Source organism: Vollenhovia emeryi, unplaced genomic scaffold, assembly GCF_000949405.1.
Source record: "Vollenhovia emeryi isolate VEMERY1.0 unplaced genomic scaffold, V.emery_V1.0 DF939166.1, whole genome shotgun sequence".
NCBI classification, from domain to species: domain Eukaryota; kingdom Metazoa; phylum Arthropoda; class Insecta; order Hymenoptera; family Formicidae; genus Vollenhovia; species Vollenhovia emeryi.
In genome coordinates, this window is record NW_011967200.1 from 688976 (window position 1) to 713750 (window position 24775).

Consider the following 24775-nt stretch of genomic DNA (forward strand, 5'->3'; position numbering starts at 1 on the left):
TATAAACGTCGATATATTCTATCTACTTCAATATATTAATACTTTTTGACATACACGCAAACGTGTAAGGTTTTAATTGAGATATCATTATTACTGCTACAATTTTAACTGATCGTATATACTTTTCTTGTATTTTTACACCACACATATAATTGTTAGTTTTGAAAATATACTTTACTACAATAGTTTTATTCCTTTTAAGTTTCCTTTCCTTTCTCATTTCGAGAATTCAGAAGGAGCATAACACATGATGATATATGATACGCAGGAATCAAACTAGAATCTACTTGGAGATTCTATATGTGAAATAGTGCTTGCAAATATTTCCTTTGCCGCGTGGGCCATGGAATATTATTCAAACCGAGATCTTTCCTGTAATTTCCATTTGGTTCTGTTGTTTGTTACATCATCTCAGTTTCGCTCATCGCGTCACTTCAAATGAAATTGTAAACACGAAGGGGACAAAATAAAATTGAAGAAAATATATTAATTGGAGCAGAAAAATGAAAAATATTAATTAAACGTTATTATAAATAAATATATCGCTTCAATCGCTTTTAATTGTAAAAGCAAGCTTGCATTTCACACACAGTCCGACGATTAAATAATGAGACCGATTTCATTCAAAAGAAGCAACTGCAATGGTTACGATAAAGCTCTATTTTCGCCTCTTTGGTATGTATTAGGAGGTTCGGAAGTTCTCGCCGCTCACATTTATATGGCTCTAGTTGCATATTTCGAGAGCATAAACAGCTATGACTTGAGTCATCTTGAAGGTCCGATATATTTCAACGAAATTCAGTAAACGGGCGTCATTCTTGGTGTGCAAAATTGTAAATTTTTAATCGAAATAGAAATGGATCGCAACGATCCATCAGTGAGAACATGTAGACAGTGGTTTGAACGATTCAAAAAGGTGATAGTGACATCAATGACAAAGAACGATCGAGTCGCCCGGTAGGGGGGCGTGGTATATTATGAACTGTTGAATTCGAACGAAACAGTCAATGCCGAATGTTATCGCGATCAATTAGAGCATTTGAATGCCAATTTGATGGAAAAACGGCCATCTATTGCGTCAAATCGCCGAAAAGTGATTCTTCTCCATGATAATGCTGTAAAAAAAAAGCTGTCGAGCCCGTTCACCAGACTTGGCTCCGTTGGATTATCATAATCTCAATGCAACACGATCTCGAGAATACACACTTCGCAAACTGCGAAGAAATAAAAAAAATGCTAAATGGATCGACTTAAAAAACAAGCCATTCTATCGACGCGGAATCCAACTTTTGCCAGAAAGATGGGAAAAAGTCATAGCTTCCGAGGGCAAGCACTTTGATCAATGAATTCATTCATTTTATTAGTGAAATAAATACGTATTTTAAAAGAAAAAAAACTGCGAAAACTTTTCGAACTTCCTAATACAAGTTATAAAAGAGAACTAAATTCTGTTATCATTGTTTCATTCGCGTTTGTCGATTCACCTCAATTCGTTTCTCGTGACGCGTGTTTACACCAGAAAACCGCTTAACTAATTCTATGATTTTATGGAACGGACATATCAGCGTTAGACCGGGGCGGAGTTCCGGCATGAACGTAAATGTATTATGTAAGTTGATCTCCCACCCGTTCCGGCACGGTTTTTACCCGCGATAAAATTGGCGTACGCCATATACGTGACCGGAAATGAAAATTGTGTTATCAATGATTACACGGCCTCAAGCGCTCACTACTTTTTATAATTTTATCTAACCGATGATTCAGTCCGATTCCTCATCAGTTACGTTCGATAACTTGCGCTCATTCGAGTGTTGTATAATCCTCGTAAGAAGAAATCTATTTCGCAAGATAAGAATAAATTGTATAAGTCTTGTCTTATATAACGAGATCGAAGACGTTGAAATACAATCACAGAAAGCTCGTCCCTCCTCCCTCTTTCCCTCGCTCATCTTCGAAACGGAAATAAAAATTATTCTCGATAAAACAGAACTTGGTACTGCAGTTTCACGGTTCGTTGTTGCCCCGAGACGTCAGTCTGCAAATATATCTTATTGGAAAATTTTCATACGGGCTAGATGCGCTACAATGAATCGATACGAGCGGCATTGTACTCGAGAAGATCAAACGGTCAACGGAAAATTTGTAGCCGGCTGGCTCTTTGAAACGATACGTGGACAGTAGTGCGGCACGCTGGTAGGCGGACGAAGGAGAGAGGGCCTCGCGCTAGGCGGACATCGCTGTCTGACGTAAGCGCGGACTACTCCACTGAGCCATGGATAAAAGTAGTTTCGCGCGATTGCATGCGGAGGTTCTGAGTAATTGCAATATCGCGGAATACCTCGTGGCGTTACGTCGACTGTCTTTTAACACGTTGCCACGTCCTATAACAGTTCACGCGTCCCCCAATCGATATTGTTACGCCCAAGCGGAATTATATTTTCCACGCGTTTTCCTTCTTTTTACTTTTTCCCCCTTTTTCATCTAGAGATTCTTTTACACTGCCCTGTGAACTTTGATACGACGCGACGTTCTTTGTCTCTGTTGCAGAAATAGTAGAAAGTGTCAGAAGAGGTGGCGGCTCACCCTTAAGGCCTGTAGTCGACGAAACCGTTGAAGAGGAGGTAAATACCATTGGCAAATATTTTTAATGCATTCGCATATTCGCATTTGCGCGTATGCGCGGCGTATTTGCTCGTGATAATCAGCGCGTCGTTCATTAGCATTATCAATCGCATATATTACCGTAAAATATTCATGTCATTCGACGTATCATTAACATATATATAATATTATTAGTCGCACGTTTGTTTAAAATGAATTTTCCCAGAGGGAGAGAATAAATTTACAAGATGAATCTCATTTTACAGGTAGCTACTCTAATGAGACGATGCTGGGCGCAAGATTCCGCAGACCGACCGGATTTCCCCGCGCTGAAGCAGACGATTCGTAAAATTAATAAGTGAGTAATTTCACTCCAGAAATTTTACGTCATTAGCGATTTACAGGTCGCGCGTTTTCTAATTACGAATTAAGTCCGCGTCGACGCCGAAAACGTTATGTAGTTTGACGGCGAACTTAAAGCGGAAACCCCTCGAGCAAATTTTAATTACCTATTCTCTCATTAAGCTAAAAGCCCGCGTTGTAAGCGCGGGGCAACGTAGCGCGGATATCGAGATTGCGATAGAAAAAATACTGCGTGTATCGTTTTCCAGAATACCGATAAATCCTCGGGCTGGGACGTTATGCGAGGCGCGGAGCCGTAAAACTCGGCGTAACGTTCGAACTATCAGGAGAATGCATTAACTGCGTCATCGAGGTATTGTTCCCCGTCTAACGTTATTTCCGTCTCGTCGGATTTCTACCGGATTCGCTGTTACGTTTACGTCGCGATGTCGGTGTGTCGGAAATGTCGATAACGACGACGATTTCCTCCGACGTATGTAATTGCGCGGGCGCTAAAACGCGGCCGCGTCTTCGGCACGGAAGAGAGACGTGAGATTCAGGTCGAAACGAATTGAGAAATGGCTGCGATCTCCGGTATATGGTGTGGAACAGCGTCGTTCGTATTCAGCTCGGCAAATTGTACGGGCCATTGTAGAGGCCGACATAAAGCGTTGCAAGCGAGAGCAAAACTCGCGATATCTTTACGAGTATTTCTTTTCTTCTATGGCGAAGGCGGGCAGTCACCTCCTTTTCTCGCTCCCTCCCCCCCCTTCTCTCTCTCTCTCTCTTTCTCTCTTCCCGGTTAGATATTGGCATAGTTGTCGACCTTCCGGGCGTTGTGCATCATCTCACACGCGAGAAAGAGTACATCGTCGAGTCCAGGCACACGGTAATTCAGTAGGTCAATAACTGCACGTGAAAGAGAATGGCTTCCGAACGGTTGAGCGCGTTCCGTTGAGGAACAGAAAATCGAGAAATAAGCGGAAAAGACGGCGATGAGAGGCTGGAAAGCAGAATAAGCCGAAAAAAAGAACCTGAAAGAACCGTGTCACCGGCAATCGATCATCGAAGCAATCGTTCGACCTTTTCTCCAAGGAAAATTGCGCTCGCCCCCGTGAGGGGCGCCGCTGGCTTTTCTCGGAAATACAAATTTGCGACTGAATCATCCTCGAGATTATCCTTCCTAAAGGCGGTACAAACTAAAAACGAGCGTATCACCTAGAAGAGATGATAAGATTTACATTTTCGATCGTCTGATGAAAGCTGCGGGCTCGCGAGAAAATGTGAATTAAGAATGGAGAGACCGAGAAAGAAAAGAAAAAAAAGAGAGAGCGGGAGCTTGACATAAGAAAATGAGATCGCTGTTTTGCATAATTTCTATAGGCATAATTTTTCTCATCACGCTTCCACGCTGCGCGCTGGAATCTACGTCAAATAAGAATTCTCCAATCTCACAGGCGGCGATTCAATCGACATTCGTTCAATATCTTCGACGGACGGCTGTTTCGATTGACGGCTCGTCGCCGCGTTTGATCGAGAGCTTCCGATCTCATTTAACTTTGACGTAGTTTTATCGAAGTATTTGACAATTTTTATTTTCATTTTCGACGATAACATCCACATGGCTCGTGAATTGGACCGACGTGGCGCCCGGTGATTGACTTTCGTGAGAATTTTGCGGATTCGAGAGCCACATTCGTAAAAATCGTTATTGAAGCTGTTGATTTTTAATATAGATAAAACGCACTGTGTACACTGCATATCAACGTACTGTGTACTGCATATTATATACAACGTACTATTTTTATCCGTATTTTTTCGGGGGAAGTAGTTATTACGAACAAGTTTAACGATCGAACGTATTTATAGCACGACAAGCACATTTACATTTTACATCCGATTCTTTTCACGTTGTACACGTAATTTCATGTTTAAAGTTAATATTCATAAGTTATTACCGTTACACTGTAACTGAATACGTCACGTTATTCAACCAGGATTACATCGAAATATGTCCTACTTGGATCTGATGTATATATTGTTCATTAAAGTTCTAAAGCTGTAACAACAACACGGACTCTTAGAGATACGTACAACTGGCACTGCATTACACTGGCAATCCCGTTAAACTTCCCAAAGCCTATTTGCTAAGAGGCTACGTATACAGAACGCTGGAGCGAAAAAGTTTTGAAATCTAAAAACATTTTTCGAGATATTTTTGTCTTAGCGATATTTTTATCAATTGTTATCTACGAGAGATCTCTCCGTTATTAATCCTCGCTATTTTTAATGCATCACTGTCGTATTTAGAAGCGAGAAACTTAATGGCTACATCCGTTGGTGAAAGTTTTACATCGAGTCACGCGTATATATTTAAACTAAGTACAACTTCACGAAGACGTGCATGTATTTTTTGTTAACTAACGTCAGAGCTATTTGCAGAGAAATATTGTACGTACGCAGATATACGTGTTACACAATCTATAAATAAATGCGCATCCGTGGTGCACATTATTATCACATAATCCGCGTGCCGATTGCTGCGAAATTAAGGGGATGCTGGAGTGATTCTGCACTTTTGCACCTTTCTAACCTAAAAACTGTCAGTTCGCGGAAACATTTGTGTAATATACAAATTAAATGGCTTACGTGTACAGATCGAAAGCAGCTCGCTATTCCGGCCAAATGAAAGAACAATATGGCATCCCCTTAAGCGGTTTCGGCAAAGAAGACGTTACGATAATGTGAGCGTGTAGCGATCACAATTTCGTATTCGTCAATTTCGCGAATTAATGCCAACGAATGAGCACGTCGGGACGATATCACAAAGTGTTTCAATGTACGATAAAATCTTATTTACGCTGTCGGTAAGCGCATTGTTTCGCACACAATACACGGGCGGAATATTAAGTAACGATATAGAACTATTTTCAACACGCGAACACGTTGCGCAAACTGACTCCGGGCGGAGTCTGCTCGGAAATAGAGTGACCGCGTTATTTGGGATTATAAATTGGGAATCAAATTGCGAATACCTTTTTAATATCCAGCCCGGAATATCCTTTAATACGCGTATTTTTCACAAGAAGCGTTTTATGAGTTTCCATATACGCGCGCATTTTTTTTTTCAGAATAATTTCGCTACCACGCGGAGAATCACGCTTACGCGATATTACGGGAATTCCCGTTTCGCGATGGTCTCGCATTTGGAGCGCGTAAAAACGAACCGTACGTATTCGATTGAAGTACGCCATTGCGTACCGCGAATGAATACCGATGTAAAGGCGATCGGACGTGCATATAGCACGTGGGAGGTATTGAGCAGCTTTGGCGTCCAATGCCGCAACGAATAGCGCGCGATTGGTAGAGGCAGATTAAAGCGGACGATAGCGTCGTCGAGATTCGCACGTTCATCAGCACGCCGGATGCTGAATTCGCGAAGATAACATCGCCGTTCGTACGAGTTTTTACTGTCTAACGATGCTTCTCTCGAGACCATTCTTGCTCCGTGAAATCGCTACGTACCTTTTTCCGCCCGGGTAGGAGACCGAGGCCAAAAAAATTCGCTGTTAAATAAGAAACCGAGTGACGAAACGTTTCCTTTGATCGGCGAATCAAAAATTATCAAAGCCAGACGACAAGGCTCGCGCGACAGCGATGATTCTATATGTGTACTCTGTACGCGTTTCCCCATTATATTTTTTGCTCAGCGCGGAATACGTTCGAGTCTCTTTGCTTTCATTTACACGAGTTATTAAATTACTAGTACGGCCAGAAAGGACCAAAGGCCCGAAAGATGAAAAGGAGGTATGGAAACAGAGACGGAAAAGGTTCGCGTAATCTTAAAAGAATAAAATTAATTTCAAAGCTTGACAGAGATGGCATAAAAAGGATGGCATAAAAGAGAAGGGGGAGTGAAAAAGCAACATATTAAAAGATAAATGAAGATGAAAAAAAATTAGTAGGGTGCTTGTGTGGTTAAAGAGAAAATAGTGTTTGTGGTAAAAGTGGAAAGAAACAGGCAAAAAAGTGGCGTTGTTTGTTATGCACCTGAATGGAATTTCTTTCGTGCTTGCTGTCATAAAAGATTACACGCACAAAGTATATCAAGTTATATAGAGTAATTTAGTTTGCGCGTGCACGTGTATAGCCGTGAAGACACTATGACACTAAGACGCGGTTGCGAACAGCCACTTGATATTGTTGTTTCAGAGAGAAGCCACGTGCGCTTTTAATAACTTTTTTAAAGGTTTTAATGCCTAGACTCCACGAGAATCCTCCAAGACGAAGATTTACTCCCGCGTAAGAAGTCTTAGGCTTTTATGCATGACTTGTGCCAATATTACATTATAAATCACATCATATTCTATGAAGGCAATGTGCGCGCGCGAGGAATATCTAATATCTCTTCTCACAAAGAAGGCCCGCTATAAACTCGTCTCCTCTATTATTTCCCGTGCTATAAAATCGATCTCGAAGATATGCCATAACGTCATCATGGAATATTGTGTCGTGTGCGATTAGTTAGAAATTAATTCTTTTTTTATCTTATTGCGCACGTACCGCGCAAATATGAATTCCCGACGCCAGGTAATATGAATTTCTTTTTCCAAATGCGAATATTTTACGCATCTCCGACGAAGGTGAAATCAATTTTTCCTTGGCAAGAATTTTTTTTAATAATGCATTGCTACATTTTATTCTGAAAAAGTTTCCGACGAATTATTAAGTTTGGAATATAAGGACATATGTCATCTCTTAGTTAATAAAAGATCGAGAATTTGCTAGCGGGGACTTTAAAATCGAGATTTTAAATGCGAGAATTATAAAATATCAAACGATGAATCTCCGGCGATTATAAATTCCTTAATGAATTCATTCACAAAATATTATGGAATCAGTCTAAAGTACTTTCTCGATACTAACGTTTTGCTAATGGAATTGTAAATGGTCATCTCTGGAAAACGAGTGTCTATCGACTTCGTTATGAAAACCGTGCTTAAAGAGGAACGACTAATTACTTAGCAGTTTGTGTGTTTAGTGTGTTAGAACATTTGCTAATTAAAGTGTACTTTGTACGTGTAGCTGATAAAAGGAGAGGAGTCTCCTCGATTATGTTTCGGCAAATCCGTAAACTTCGCTTTTCGCAATTTATCTTTCGCGGTTTGAAAACAATAATGAAGCAGCAAACATAATTTCGTCGCCTGAATTAGCAAGATAGTCGTGAGATAGATGTCTTGATTCATTAGCATGTACGCACGTCGCGTACACTTTATTTGCTACTACACAAAGTCAAGCATCACTTTGTTCCTTTCATATATCGTGCAACACACGTTGTTCGCGCTGACTTCATCGACAAGTTATAACTTCGAAAGCGTCACGGCTGACGATCGGGCTCGCTTTTATGAATAGAAATGCACATTTTCAACCGTCCATATTTCTCTGTAGCTTATTTTTAACTCCTGTTTTTAACAGCGTCGCTAATTCTTTCGACCATCCTCAAGAAAAAAAAGAGTACCATTAGCATTAATAAGTATATTCTGTAGAAATCTCATCTTCTCCGCCGACCGGCCGTTCCAAGGTTTATTTATCTTTTTGTCCGCAGAATGTTTTATCCGTCAGGTATTAGTTTTTGATATTTTAATCGACAGAAAGTTTCGATGGCGCCGGTTGCCATCGATAGAGAGTATTATTATCATAAAATCATTTTAGAATAATGGCATCCGCTTTTTCATTTTGAAGCACGGCGCGTCAATCTCTCCAACGTTAACACAGTTACGGTATCTCTTTGAAAGACGATTATGTGGCGTGACTCTCTACACAACTACGTGCACGTGTATTCTGCTGCGTGCTCCAAGGCCCCGGCGTTGACGTTAGCGCACGTGCGCTACGCGCTGCAAGTCGAGAATTAGATCGAGCGAGATAATTGCGTTCGATATTTCGTAAGAGAATTACGCAAACAGGCCCGCGAAAGCTTCCAGTTCGATGTTAGGGCTCCAAAGGGAAGCGCAAGTTCTCCGAACTTTCCGGGGATAGTTATACAATATAGCAGTACAACGAAATCATTGAAGGAGAATTTCATTTTCTCTCCTCGTTGTTTTTTATTTTAAAAATTGTAAAATGTTATTATGACCATATAAATTATAATACCGCGTTCAACTTGCAGTCGCTTGTAAAATCCTGTTCTCTCGCATTTTTTATATTTCAATTTCATTGCCATTGTTTCGCGGTATTCAAAACATTTGTCTGCAGCAATGTACAGTTAGTTGAAAAACTTTACACATATAAAGCCCAGATATCGTTTCATCAAAAAAAAGATATTTCTCGCAAAATTCTCCGCTTCATAAATTATGCGGCTGTACCGCGCGCGAGCAATTTGCTTATCATTTTAGTCGCAAATTATGAACGAAGGAAACTAAGGTTTCCTCTGTTCGCCGTTTAAATTTACGGAGACGTACGAAGATATTCACATTCACAAGTTTTTTTTACTAATTCGCGATGCAAAACGATACTATTATGCTGTAAATTATAATTCTCCATCTCAAATCAAATTAATTTAATCGTAGTTCAGATTCATATCACCCGTCATCGCGTGGGATTATATACTGTTTAATTGTTTATTTCAGTCCCTCCAATAAATACATCATTGCTTGATTGTAAATAATATAGAGAAAAGTCCCCTGTTATGAGATAGTCTCCTAATATGGTATAGTGGAGTTTCTGCTAAATTAATAGGCATTACCTGTTGGTTCCACCATGAATTTATTACGGAGTGAAATCTGTTTAGTGGAAAATTGATCGTTTGATCGTGTAATCGTTGCGAAAAAAGATTTATGATTGAATTTGAATGTTGAAAGCCTACTATCTCACATTAGAATCCTATCTCATAATAGAGGACTTTCCTCTTTTATTTTTATAAGATTAATCATTTTGGATGGCAAATGTCAAATCGCTACAAATGTTAAATAGTTAAAAATATTAATTTCCGTAAGTATCTATACGTTTCCATAAGGAATAGAATAAAAAGAGTGAGAAATAGAGAAGAGCGTGGAATATGATCTTTATAAAATTTTTGCAAACCTTTATAAATTTTTGTAAAATTACTTTTAATACTTTTCTTGAGAAAAATGTTTGCTGTCATTTTAAAAATAAAGACAAGGTAATAAAAAGCCAAATAAGAAAAGAAAGATCCTGCGTACGCAATTATTCTGGTGATATTAAAAAAATAAGGTGTTCGCATAAATTTCGCGAATTTATTCAGAATCTCAGAAAAGTTGTGCACAAGGCTGAATTTCGCCTGTGTGAAGTCGGGCAAAAAGCTTATTAGCAGTGGCGCGCTCAGCAACACGAATAATTAACGTGTTCAACAAATTAACCTGTCGACGTTTAAATCTTCTAGTTCCGTAATTATTAATAAAGTATATACATTTTATGTACTATCAATTTTATATTGGCCCGAATAAACACGAGTTCATTTTTATATACTTAAAAATATATCAACAATTATATCGCCGTGGCAGAGATATCATTTTCTTATCGCAATAATAAAAAATTTACCATATCTACGAACTAAAAATTTATGCTTTTTTAAATGTATAAATATATACAAAATAATATAATATGTGCCATAATCACTTTACGAATTTATTAATCAAGATCTCGTTTGGGAAAATAGTCTGTGGAATTATTCGTTCTAATTAATACACATTGCTCTTGAAAATGCTACGTTTTACTGTCGAGATTGAATGAAACCGTGAAGGTATAGAAATCTTTTATCGATTTTCGTTCTTTTGACGTGTATTCTTCGACCTCCCGATATTGAACGAACTGTTAATTTTCAGTAAATGGTGCGCACGTTATTGTACAGATAGAAAGCCGATTTATACTCCTTCAAAAAGTTTTCACAACGAAGATAAAAGCAGTAAAGCGGACATGATCTTTTCCGCGGTCTGCCTTCACTTTTAGCTTCGCGATAAGCTTCTTATCTCTGAAACGGCCTGAGATATCATGCATTTCAGCGGGTCGTGAATATAAAGTAATGTGACATATTGCTTTAGACAAGTTCTTTAAACTACAGTTTATTACATGTAACCGACTGACTCACGTATAATATTCATTGCTGCGAAAATTGGCTAAATAGTGAATAACCACGTTTTAGTTTTCACTTACTCGAAAATATACACTCACTTGAGAACAATCGCGCTCATCGATTCAACGTCCTCCGGCTATTCCACGTAATTTGTAGTATAGGAAATTTTGTATTCGCATATGTAAACTTATCGAATGGTAGGGAACATTTCTATCAAAGAGATGCCGTTATTTTATCCGGCGAAATTCGACCGAAATGCCGTTAGCTGGCGTTTGACGCCGACTAAGTGGTACTCTAGCGAATGTCGATATTTTTCGCGTCCCTTTCTATTATCCTGGGAATGCGTGTTGTATTATGCCAGTCTTCCCTGATAACCCGAGAAGTAAGACCCTTGCCATCGGAAGCCATTCCGTTCATTCTTCTAGGAAAGTAAGCGGGGAGATCTCGACACGTTAGACTGACACGGGTCTCTAATGACTAATAGTCGGTAGTTTTATTAATAAAGCCACGTAGTGCAGCATTAGGCAACTTTACAGAGCGAAACTCTTTTCGTTACATTTCACGAGGGAAATTATAGAGACTATTGTTATCATTTCTGTCGCTATTACCGTTTTAGTGTGTTTTTTTTTTAAAATAATAACGTGTCACACAAGAATTGTAGATCTGCTGTTATTTAATTTATTACCTGTTATCTACTATCGTTTATTTAGTACGATCTTTTATGAATGATTTTTGAACTGGTTTTAAAACTTTCTACTTTTGCCGCGTAATCTATCTAAATTCTCTTATTGTATATCTTGCGATTTTCCCCTCACGTGAAGCAAGGACTTTGATTTCCCGAGTGATGTTTTGCATCAAAGAGAATACTAAACTTAAAAGCAACCCCATTAATTCCGCGCGAAGCTGCGTACACCTCAATTGAGATGTTATTTTAAAAATGCAGGCGGCCACGGGTATTTCTTTTCCCGCGTAATTTTCATCTCGCTAAGGAATGTCGAGTTTCCTTGAATGAGATTTTTGTCACATAGTAAATTATATCGAAATAAGAACGTTGCGCGTAGGAAAAACGCAAAACGACTACGGATGGTGGTACAGAATCAAAATTTAAACGGGAAATTTGTCTCTATTGTTTAAAGGAAATTTCATATCCTTCGAATACTAGAGAAATGAAATTCTAACATTTCAACTGCGCGCGCAACCCGTTTATTCTTTTATGAGTAACATCGGCGAGAGATCGTACATAACTGACGAACAAACTTGATTTTCAATAACATCTTCAGTGAAGTGGTGATCTTGTGGTTATGACTTTCACAAGAGTCCATTATCACGATCTCAAATAATTCTCGATATCGGTCTCTCCTACGTACATGACGTAGATATTACATTTGACCGACCGCAATCGCGGAGATTGGATTAATTGTCCTTTGCGAAAGCTGGCTATCCCGATTATGGTTTATCGTATCCCCAATGCAACCGACCTACAGACGAAGCCTCTCGTAGCTCCTCGTCTGATCGGACAATATTGACGTAGCTGACGACGCGGATTAAATTGAAGAATTCCTCCTCTATTGCTCGCGATTGATATCCGGCTATTGGTATCCGATTGCGCGACACGTCCAATTTAATATCTTATTCCGACACGGTTCCGAGTACTTTTTGCGAATCACTTTCTCCCGACGGGGAAACCCCTGAGGGCATTGTGGTGTACAGATTTGCGGCATTACTGGGCATTACTAAACATTTTTGGGGCATTTTTGGGTATTAGTTTGGGCATTAGACCTTGCTGGGGCGATATAAAGATAAAATAAGATAAAACAAGATAAAACAAGATAAATAAGTTAAAATAAGATAATAAGATGAAGTAATGCCCGCTGGGCATTAGTGGGCATTGGTGTATAAGCTTTTGGTCAGCGGTTTTCCCTCGCTTTCTCCCCTCGCCTTATATATCGGATCGAAGTTAAATGAAATTAGGTATAAGTTGTACTCCTTCTTTGTTTCAGAGACTACGAGAGCAGCAATATCCTGGACAATTTACTATCCCGCATGGAGCAGTACGCCACGAATTTAGAAACCCTGGTGGAGGAACGCACAGCTGACTACCTCGAGGAGAAACGTAAATGCGAAGAACTTCTCTACCAGTTACTACCAAAGTAAGTTTTCATGGAACGCGAATAAAACAGACCGTTCTTAGAAAGAACGAGACTGTCATTACATTTGCCGCGAGCTTTTGCCGAGAATTCGTCCGAGGCATCTCTCGCGTTTCGCAAAGCGCTATAAATATTTAAATAGCCGAATAGACACGGACAAATCTGACGGATACGAGATTTCTAACCCAAAGTAACAAGAAATTTAAAATGTATTATACGCTACACATTTTCTTTTATTTTATACATTATAGATTCAAAGTGCATTTGAGTTTTTTTAAAGTCTTTTCCTACCCTAATAATTTTGTAATATTGTTTTTTTAAGGGAATATTTTTGAAGGAATTTTAAAGAACTATTTTTTAACGAATTCACTAATTCTAATAATTGAATACATCGCAAAATTTGAATTTATCTCATAACTGGCTCATAACAATTAAATTGTAGCTTGCTTTCGTGCCAGTACCGTTTTCCATCTGAATTATCTAAATTATTATCAATATTTATTGCCAGAAATACGCTAATTTAACGGAATATAAATCAGTCGTGCGTATATAAATGTACGCGAGAACGTGCGAACGTTAATTATTACTAATTGATGCAAATGAAAGTAATAACGCTCAAGATATAAAATATCTTTTACGTCAAAGTACATTAACGCAGCATGACGTAAATTAAACGGTTAGAAGAATCCTTTCGTATCACAGACGGCGTGAAATTGAATATGACATGGAAACAGAAAATTGGTCGAATCGAACAACTTGTTCACGTGACGTGCCGCAATCGAAAGATTATCGAAAATTGGTCAGCCTTGAAATTGAAACTCATCTAAAAAGAACAGTGAAATCCCTCCAGCAGAATAGTTTCAATTCAAAATCGCAAAATCGAGAAAGTTAGTCACACGTAGCTCATTAATACGATCATTAATCTGTTCATATTACGATTATGATAAAATTGTTCACATTTGTTTGAAAATGTTACATATAATCGTAACGACACCGATTCGAAACAATTTGGACAATACCAAAATGAGATCTCGGTAAAACAACAGAAAATTGTATGTACACCAAATGTATTGTACATGTATATACATGTATTGTGTATGTACCAAAAGTATGCTCGTTTAAGCGAAACTGCTTCATTATAGCGTGCGTGGTTAACATATCTCGCGTAACTTCCAACGAGTAAGTAAGTAGGCGAACCTTAATAAACTTTATGAAGATAAAAGGGAGAGCGAAGTACGAGGGAAATTTGTTGAGAGCTTCGAAAACTTTATCACCGTTCGTCCCTCGCGAGTGATAATTCTTTTGGCGAGCGTCAGTGATGTAGTTAGTGCACTAACGCGTCACGTTTAATCGATATCACATCACGATACGTGACGTGACGACACGCCATTCGTATCTGAAACTTGGCGAGATGATTACGAAAATGTCTACGCGCGATAACTCCACCTTATCAGTCACTTGTATAATTTTTACTTGTGCACAGAATTCAACGTGAAAAATTAATTCTTTCGAACGCAACATCTCGCGGAATTATATATTTGTATAAACAAATCTCTTACAGCATCTCCGACTTTTTAATCTTGTAAAAGAAGAAGCATGTATAAATACTTTTTTTTACCTTTTTTCAAATCTGGAAAACTAATAGAAACGAGAACGCTAATCGCGCATATAGTTGTCCTTTAACTAACTTCTAGAAATTCAATTTTAAAATTTGTCGAATTGTTCTTGTGATAAAAAAGTTAAAACCAATTCCGCGGAAAAAAAAGTTTGTCAAGGGAAGTATTTTCTCCATATTTTTCCTTCAATAAGAAATGAAAAAATTTACAAGTTCATCAGAGAAGTTATAAAAGTATGCATGAGCATACAAATTCCACGTACATGTTTCGCTTAGAGATTTCGCTACGTTGTGTCGTACTCTTTCTCTTAATTAAGAAGTGTAAATAAAAAATAAGGCTTTTCTCTGTGCCATTTATATTCGAACACGTATTATGTTAGAACAGGTCCTGTATTCTTATTTTCCCTTACTTTAAATGAAATTGTATCTTGCTTTACCATCGGCAAAATGCCTAATACGCTCAAACGGATTGTGGATTACATAATTATGGATGTGCATGATGCATGAATGTACACGATGCACGACTGTCCAATGATCGCGCCAAGTCAAATGATCGCGCGGATCGGCCGTCCCTGCGGGACTTAGTGGCCTTTAAACTTCTCTCCCGCTTACCGCCGTCTCTGAAAGGCACGTGTTTGTTTGTCCCCGCGTGCAGATCGGTGGCGTCGCAGTTGATCCTCGGGCAAAGCGTAATCGCCGAGACGTACGATCAAGTGACTATTTACTTCAGCGACATCGTGGGCTTCACGAGCCTGTCGGCCGAGAGCACGCCTCTGCAGGTGGTCGATCTGCTGAACGACCTCTACACGTGTTTCGACTCCATTATCGAGAACTTCGACGTTTACAAGGTAAGTATCGACCTGTTTTAAGCGCATCCAGGGGCCGTAATGCGGAGATGATTTAAAGCTTCGGCCGAAAGGGGTGAATATTTTAACGAGTGAGAGAGTCACGATGCTGGCTCATGAAACGGCGATAAACTTTCGCTCGCAACTGCGTCCGACGGCGTCACACTCGCAATATCCAACTTCTTCCGGCGCAGTTTCATCGAAGCTGAACGAACAAAGCGTTTCGACAAGTTTTTCTGCTTGCGAGAACCTGACTTCTATTGAGAAACTTCGCTTTCACATCACTCTCTCCCTCTCTCCCTCGCATTTTTCCAGCAGTTCCACCTTCGCGTTAAACGATCATTCGGAATAACATATTGCACAGCCAACACGCTGTGTTTCTTATTGAATCAAGCTCGAGTTCCCTCGATTCTATATTTACAAAGTGTTCCACGTGTCGTTATTTGGAGCCTATCGCGGCATATTCGACCCGTTAAGGCCAACGCGAGTAAGAGACGAAAAGAACGAGAGGGTGAGAGAAACGGCAATCTCGGAGAACAAATCGCCCTTGATTTCTTAGAAGAGCGATTTTCCATGAAAATACCACGATTACCGCGCGTGGACTTGAATCTGAATTACTATGCAACATTCACGTGCGGGGAACGCGCCTATGGGAAAAATATTAAGTCAGAATAGGTGCAAGAATTACGTGGATTTACGATTGTAATTAAACGTAAAACGTACGTACGAAAAAGCGTGGAGCGTGTAGCGGCGCGAATCGCGCGAGACAAATTCGCGATAATGCAACTTCTTGCCGCGAGTGAAAGGGGACACTTTTGTCAGATCATTTAATTAATATAATAGGAACAAAATTGTATTAAGCGAGCATGAAACCGCGCGGAATTTTCAACCGATAAAACGCCAGTATTTTACAAGTCTAAAAAGCACCCCTTGGCGCTGCGCGATAGGCATATGATTACGCCGACTATATACATATATCTATCCCTTGCAACAGTCTCGCTGAACTCCATTACTTTACTCTAATTACAGATTAAACTTTCCCTTTCTCCCTCGAACGTTCTCTTCTTCTCTCACTACTCGCTTTTCAGAATATTGAATATCAAAATTAAATAATCCTCCGCCTACCATTTCATACCCTCTCACACGTTTCAAAGCAATCGCTAACGTGATTTTATTTAAACGCCGAGTTTATATTATCGGGGCTCCTTTTTTTCTATTGAAAAATAAACTTCATTAGAAACTATAATTAATTTCCCATTAATACCACGTCGCTTGCGATTGATAATTCACCAGTGTTTGCAGCTGTCTTATTTGTATCGAGTAATTATCAGAGCCTTTCAAGCTGACGCATCGAAAAAATGGTTCTCGTCACATCCGCAGCATATTTATTCGCATTCCGTGACACTTCCGCGTTAAACGTGTCTTTTAATCCGTTTACTATCTCACTCCGGTGTTGTGAACTTTTCAAGAATCCAGTGTCCTTGTTAAATATAATGGCATTATCTCCACAGATTTTTCTTTTTGCCCGACACCTCTTTCTCGCAATTAATCTATTTAACCCGAACAGGAAGTGTGATAAAACGGATAGAAATAAATAAAATTAACACGAACATTTTCCACGCGAACATACAATGTAATAATAGTCTTCTGCTTCTTAAATTTTGGATACGCGAATCAAGCTATACATGATATAAAAGAAGTAAATTTTACACGAATACGTTTTACGACATTAACTTTTTATCAACAACGCACATTCGGCATAACTTCTCTCGATTCTTACAGGTGGAAACGATAGGGGATGCTTACATGGTCGTATCGGGATTGCCGGTGAGAAACGGTATGAACCACGCTAGAGAAATTGCGAGGATGAGTTTAGCCCTCAGGGATACGGTAATGACATTCAGTATTCGCCATAGACCGCACGAGCAATTAAAACTTCGCATCGGCATGCATTCTGGTGAGTCACCGCGTCACTTCTTTTCGCTCGCGTGAAACGAAACGAGATTAGCCCTAACGTGATTCTGGGCCAGGATCGTATTGCGTACGGCCTACAATGTATTTCACGTTCCGCAGATCGATCGTCCATTGTCTCGTTGCAATATTATTATTACGTACGCCATTTGTTCCTCGCTAAGGGAAAGTTTTTCATATCTTGCTCCGTGGACACATTTTCAATGTCCCATTAAAGAGAATAGCACGTTCAACGCGTTGAAGAATGGCGTTACAAATCGAGTTTACCTTTCCGTGTTGCAGATCGATCGCATACAGCGAAAGGTCGAATATGTGAGTCGCTGAACTGATATCGCGAATAACATGAATTAAATAAAAAAACACGCGGCACGATATTTCAAAATACTTTCTAGCGGCAATTTTTCCCTCGAATTTTCATTCGCGGAATATCCGTTCATTCGAAACGACGTTCGATGCGAGCGGAACTGATTCGGAAATGGTATTGTTCGGGAAAATCAGCAGCCATCTGTCGTTACGAAAGAATAAACGATTGTACGTCCCGAGCGAAGTCGTTATCGTTTTCGGTTCAGTTTCCATTAAGTTTTAAATTCATGACACGATGGCCCTTAGGCAATTACGTGACGAGAATCTCTCTATTCCCCGGCAACTAATTCATCCCATTTCTATCTCTCGCTAAAAATTTTTCTCGGTAACAAGTGTCACGCGTATCCGAAGCGACACCCTTCAAGATCGCATAGAACTTGGATTACATCAGTCCCGCGAGAAGAAATGGCTCAGCGTGATATATAGCCGGGCGGTTAACTATAATTAGTGAAGTTAATTGCTTTTTAAATGGATTCGGAGTACAGCGTCGCTTCTGCAACGCCTGACAGGAATGATTAACGAATGCGCGAAAATCTTTATTTGTCAAATTCTTTTTATAATCATTTAAAGTAGAAAATTATCCCTCGAAAACATCTGAGAACCGGGGGAAGCTGGAGGAAACGACGTTGAAAAAACAAAACAAAAGGAAGCGAAACTGCTCTCACGAAATTATCCCGACGGTGCAAGGTATTTCGGTGATGTCTAAAAGGTATCCCTTTTGCGTAGAGAAAATCTTGAGGGTAGAAGAGAAAACTTAGGATCTGTTAACGACAAAAGACGAGAATTGTCGGGTGTTTTTACAACTATTAAGCCGTTTATTTCTATTATCTTTCGTGGGAGGAAGCGGTGATGAGGGTAACAACGGCGTGTATAGTGCCGGACGGTAACGTTTGCTTGCAGGACCGTGCGTGGCCGGCGTGGTGGGTCTTAAGATGCCTAGATACTGCCTGTTCGGCGATACGGTCAACACGGCGTCCAGGATGGAGAGTAACGGAGAAGGTAATTAACAGAGCTCAGTCATTCCCGGGAAAGAAACGTTTTATGCTGGGGATGTAATAGGGAAAGTGCGGAGGTAGCAAGTTATAGACACGCGGGCGGCAATTAAAGGGGAGACGTAAAGGTGTGTGGCTGCGAGAGCAAGGTCGCCGCTTAAGAGAAAATCGACCCTGTCTCGAGTGTTTCCATAGAGACCATGGTTAGCTCGTTTTCAAACCATGGGCGCAATCATAACCGTTGATTACCCTTAATCACGTGTTAACTTTTCCGCCAACAAATCCCGCGATCGCTAACAACACATGCTGCGTGTCCGCGGGTTATTATTTCATTCGATATATCAAACACATCACGAATGACCACGCGCAGCGCCAGAAGATCAATGTTGAATTCAATTATTCACAGTTTCGGGTCTCATTAATATTTAATGTAGCTTTAACGAGGCGCGACATTAAAATCATTTCGTTTTCGATACCCCTTTTATAATTACCGACTGCACACCCGCGAGAATTTTTTCTTTTCGCGGGTCTCTTTTACGGTTGACAACGATTGAGATCGCGCGGCTCGACGGAACGGCATGCAACGACGAAATTGATTGCGTACCGGATCTCGTTTACTGACACGCTTACGAGGCACGCACGAGTATCGCTCGATGTTGCGTGGGTGGTTTTTCCCTCACAAGGACTTGGGTGCCGGGCGCCGCTCGCGCGAGGCAAGGACGCACCGCAAGGCGCCACACGGCTGTTTATCGAGTTTCTTCGTAGCTCGTTTTGTGCGTCGTGAGAATTATATCACGCACGTTAAAGTTTCCGGGTGATCGATTACGCTGCAAGGGGCTTCGCGAATTTTCACTTCTCTACTTGTTCTTTCGACACGTCGACACCGTCGGATTTCGCGTTCGAGGGCCAAGTCGCGATACCTCAACTTCTCGTCATAAGGTGTTACCGTACGGTTATTGAATTACAATTTCAAATTGCGTCCGCGGAAACTCGGCGTTTAATTTCGACGCTGTCGATCGAGCAGTTTTCGCGCAATCAAAATATCAAGAGGGACTTTCAAGGTGTAAAGGATGAAGACAAAAGACCTTCTGAAGACTATGGTTTTGGAAAGCAATTAAATAATGCTTTACTCGTAATCTTCTACTTTTTAACTTTACTCTAGGGGGGAAATAAAGAGCTTTCTAAAGATTAATGTTTGGGGAAAAGCAATTCTCAATGATATTTAATTTTTAATTCATTTTAATCTTATTTCTATTTCGATTTCAATACCCTTCACATCTTGGCGTCCTAATAACGCGTTCAATTGTTAAGATATTTAATTATGAATTTTTTAAAATTGCGAGTACGAATAATCGTCATCCCGGGCATATTACATTCGCGTACAAATTGAGTTTAAATTGAAATTTAAAAGCGAGATCATAAAATGCGGTTCCTACGATATTTTCCGATACGCCGAGAGTTGACATATAAAACTGTAAATGTCGCGTTTGTAGAAAGTTATTTTCGAGACATCTTTTTGACTCGTATTTATAATGGTCGTATTAAAAGCGTATCAGGTGAAATGCTAAGCGAAACGAATCGGGATGAAGTTTCACATTTTAAGACGCGGACGGCTTAATAATTTCATTTTAATTAGAGATTCGCTTGGCGTTTTTCAGCCGAGAAGCGAAAACCTGACATAATATTTATATAATTCCCGACATAATTGAAACATTGCGCAATTGTCGCCAAGCATATCGTATCGTTACATAAAAATGCAACTGTTACACAACAACAGATTTTCAGCTCTTAGCTTTTTTTCCACGTCTTTTAAAATAAACTTCAAACAATAGTATAGTAAATCGTAGATGAAAGATAAATGAGATCGTCATCGCGGCCTTTTAATCCACAACCAATTATTATTCACCTACGAAATCTATAGCTAGATAATTTTTTCCAAAAGACTCTCGAGCACTTTTGTCGCATAAAAAAATTGGAGACTGTAGAAATTGTCAATAATATTCGACAAAGAATATGAGAGAGCGTATTGCGGAATTTTTCAGAATGAATTCCGATCGAGATTGTTCGTTTACTTTCTAGATTTCCATCGTGTTTTCTCGGAAAAACGGAATAATTGCGCTCGGAATTCATTCTCAAAAATTCCATAATGGTGCACCCAAATTGAAAAAAATAACGGACCACCCGCGCGGATAATTTCTTTCAATATGAACTTTCCATGTTTTTGATATGTTTTTGTAAATGTTTAAGTTGATATCTTGTTTATATCAACATCTTATTGAAATTTTAATTCGCTATATTATTTAGAAGACGCGTTTCATTAACGTATTATATATGTTATTTCCAATATCAAATATTTTAATACAATTGAGAGATATAATTGATCAACTTTTAATTTACATGAAAATTTCCGCAATAAAATATTTGTCATTCTACTTTGATTCAATATTTCAAGTTTACTCACATGTTAACAAATGAAACGAATGGATGGGCTATGAAAGATCAAAATAATATTGGCGCGTGTACGAAACAGTCAGCCATCACTTGTGCGTTTCTCTTTAATGGATAGATTAAAAAATGCAACCATAAAAATACCTCATTTATTCAGTGCGCATGTGATGCGCGCATATTAAAAAACCTCCGACCATTGCTTTATTGCATAAATTTATGTATTTAATCCTGCAAAGAGGCTACAAGCGCAGGCCTCAAATTTTATTTTAAAAAATATTTAAGAGAGGAACAGTGGAGAAATGTGTGTATACACATATTTCTGAAATTAATTGATTTGTATAAAAGAGCGAGAACAAGATCGGTCACGTTTCTTTCGCGCTCGATTTTGGTCACACGGTAAGTACCAAATTAAAGGTCTCATCATGATGATCGCAGATATGTCGGTCACTATTTAACGTTCTAGAGATATCGGGCTCCAAAAATTTCCAGGATGTAAGCGACGAAGCAGTCTGGACTCTGGACAGACACCAACCGTTTGTTTGGAACGGAATGGAACCTTCGCAGTCCGATATCTCTGGAACGTTGAATAGATAAACTCTGCGACTGACAAATCTGTAATCAGCTTGACGAGACCTTTCGTTTGGCACCTACTTTGTGACCAAAATCGAATGCGAAAAAGAAATGGGGCCATTTGTCTTGTTCTCACTCTTTAGTAGGGAAATTTACTTATTTCTCCTCCCCTTCGCCCCTCTTAAATATTTTTTACAACAAGGATAACCATGTTCTTCTCATCTTCATCGTCCGTAAACTACGAGCGTCGCGAAGGAAACAAAATAAAACGACAAAAGCTTTATATTTTCAAAAACGTCAGCTCTTTGCCTATCGCTAGTTTCAGCTAACGTCTTTCCTTTCTCTTACTTTCTCATTTTATTTACCTAACTAAGCAATACGTCCAAACGATACGCTTCAAAATTTACTTTTACTAAAATATGCTAAAATGAAAATATAATATATTTCGCGCGAATTACTTTGCGAAAAGTGTAAGGGACAGTAATATTTCTATTAAAGCGAGAAACAATTTTTCTTCCGCTGCCCCCGTTTCTCTGTCCAGCACCTTTTTACCAAGTGCTCTAACAGCGGAGCGCCTTCTATTTCTTTTTTGTCTACGCGAAAGCGACATCAAATTTCCTCGTAAATTTCAAGTAGCTCGTGTAACTCGCGATTAATATTCCGTTGCATAATAAGATATTAAAATGTGTTAATAAATAATCAACCTGATCAATAATGCATCGTTGATAGTGTGCTCTATTTTATACGAGCCTCGTGCATATGCATCCACGCAAGCGTAATAAATTTACATGGTTATATATTCTATGTACGTATTTCAGGATTAAATACCAAATAGATGCTAATCTATCAGAGCCCATCAATTTCAAGGCGATGGATCCGCTCGTGCGTGGGGGGGAAAAAGATAATAAATCGTCTGAAATATTTACGGATCCATTTCCTCGCCATAAAATAAAGGCTAATCCAGCACTCACCGATACGACGCGCAGCAGCGGGGTTGTAGCTCTACGTTGATCTCGAGGTTGATCTGCAACAGGCAAACAGATTTAAATTGTAGCGGCGCGTCAAACAGCTAATATTTCAAAAAATAATCCCCGCGCGTATTCAACGTTTCACTCGCGTTTGTGCCGCGCAATTTTTCCCCCTCCGAATGCTCCTTCCCCTCGCGAGTACGAGCTCTCGTTAGAGATTTCGTAATAAGAAAAATATTTTCTCTCCTTCACCTCCGACATAATTCACTCGGGGGTGTAGGCGACTTAGATATTTAACCAACCGGCTAATTCGCTAGACATATCTGCGATGATAAATTACTCACCCCTCGGTTGCCCCGCCGATGCCGGATGCCTCCCAGACCTCCTCCTCCTCCTCTCCGTTCCATCGTCGCAGCTCACTCGTGACGCACAGGCACAAACTTATTTCCAGAATACGACGATCGCGCGACACTTGACACGGCACTCCCGACGTCGGTTGATCACACGCGACGCACTTGCATCCGATCGAAGCCGAGAATCGCGATCGCCGATGCCGCGCACTTCCTCCTCCTTCTGTTCTGTCGCCTACTCGTCGCCGATCCCTCGTGACACTCGCGACGCGCGGGCACAAACTTATTTCCAGAATACGACGACCGCGCGACACTTGACACGGCACACCCGACGTCGGTTGATCACGCGCGACGCACTTACATCCGATCGAAGGGGCGACGCGAAAAGAACGCGGAGCTACGTTCCGCTCGGAGCGGCAACATGGCGTCGTGGACGGAGCCGAGAATCGCGATCGCCGATGCCGCGCACTTCCTCCTCCTCTTCTGTTCTGTCGCCTGCTTCTCGCCGATCCCTCGTGACGCGCGGGCACAAACTTATTTCCAGAATACGACGACCGCGCGACACTTGACACGGCACTCCCGGCGTCGGTCACACGCACGTTTCATCCGGGCGAAGGGGCGACGCGAAAAGAACGCGGGGCCTACGTTCCGCTCGGAGCGGCAACATGGCGTCGTGTACGGAGTCGAGAATCGCGATCGCCGCCAACTTCACCGCGGCGAGGTAACACTCGCGCCGCGCTTCAGCGTGCACCCGAGCCGCGCGCGTTTCTCGAACGTTCTTCGAAGTACGTTAGCGAGCAGTTCGCTACTTGTTACGGCCGAGCGGATACGCCGCCGCTCTCCATTATCCGAGACAGAGGGATAATTAGCCGGGCTCGTGTATTATTCTCGTGCGCTCTCCGGGGCGAGAACAGCTACGTCGAAATCGATGGAACAATCGATGAAATAATTCTCCTTTCCCGGCGTTCCGAGGCCCAGCCCGAAACGATCGTGTGTGCGCTCTGATGGACAGCCAGTGCTTCGCGTTCACGTACGCGAGGTACTTTAATCGCGGTAATTAATTAATCGCGCGCGCGGAAACGCGTTGACTGTCCGCCGGGGAATGGTCGCGCTTCTCCTAATTCCTGCCTCACTCGCTCGCGCTCCGAGAAGTAATAACCGAGCGACGGTTGCCGACCGGCCTTGGGCCTCGGCGCGCGCGGGGATGTAAACACGGCCGACGCGTCACACGGCACGCTCGCTCGTAAACTCAAAAGACAGCCCGCAAAAACAACAAATGCCCCGAGCGACCGTTGCCTGAATCCCCCACCCCCTCGCTTCTTTATATTTCCAAGGTAATTTCATTTACCATCGTATATTTGGTCCCTCGTTTCGCGGATAACGCTCGCTTTAGATAAATTTTCCGCGGGAGATTGAGCGCTTAGCGCGGGCACAAATATTGTTCGTGATTCTTGATTCCAATACACGTCGTAAT

The 24775-nt window shown here is 40.6% G+C and overlaps 1 protein-coding gene across 3 annotated transcripts in view; it reads left to right on the top strand.

The window, feature by feature from the left end:
• LOC105564350 (atrial natriuretic peptide receptor 1-like) overlaps positions 1-24775 on the top strand; it is a 107894-nt gene that overhangs the window by 73981 nt on the left and 9138 nt on the right. For all 3 annotated transcript variants that reach the window (XM_012016661.1, XM_012016663.1, XM_012016662.1), the window contains 6 exons: positions 2548-2621; positions 2868-2959; positions 13033-13182; positions 15450-15642; positions 17422-17596; positions 18874-18972. In XM_012016661.1, the coding sequence (XP_011872051.1) occupies positions 2548-2621; positions 2868-2959; positions 13033-13182; positions 15450-15642; positions 17422-17596; positions 18874-18972 (783 nt within the window). The remainder of the gene's footprint in view (positions 1-2547; positions 2622-2867; positions 2960-13032; positions 13183-15449; positions 15643-17421; positions 17597-18873; positions 18973-24775) is intronic.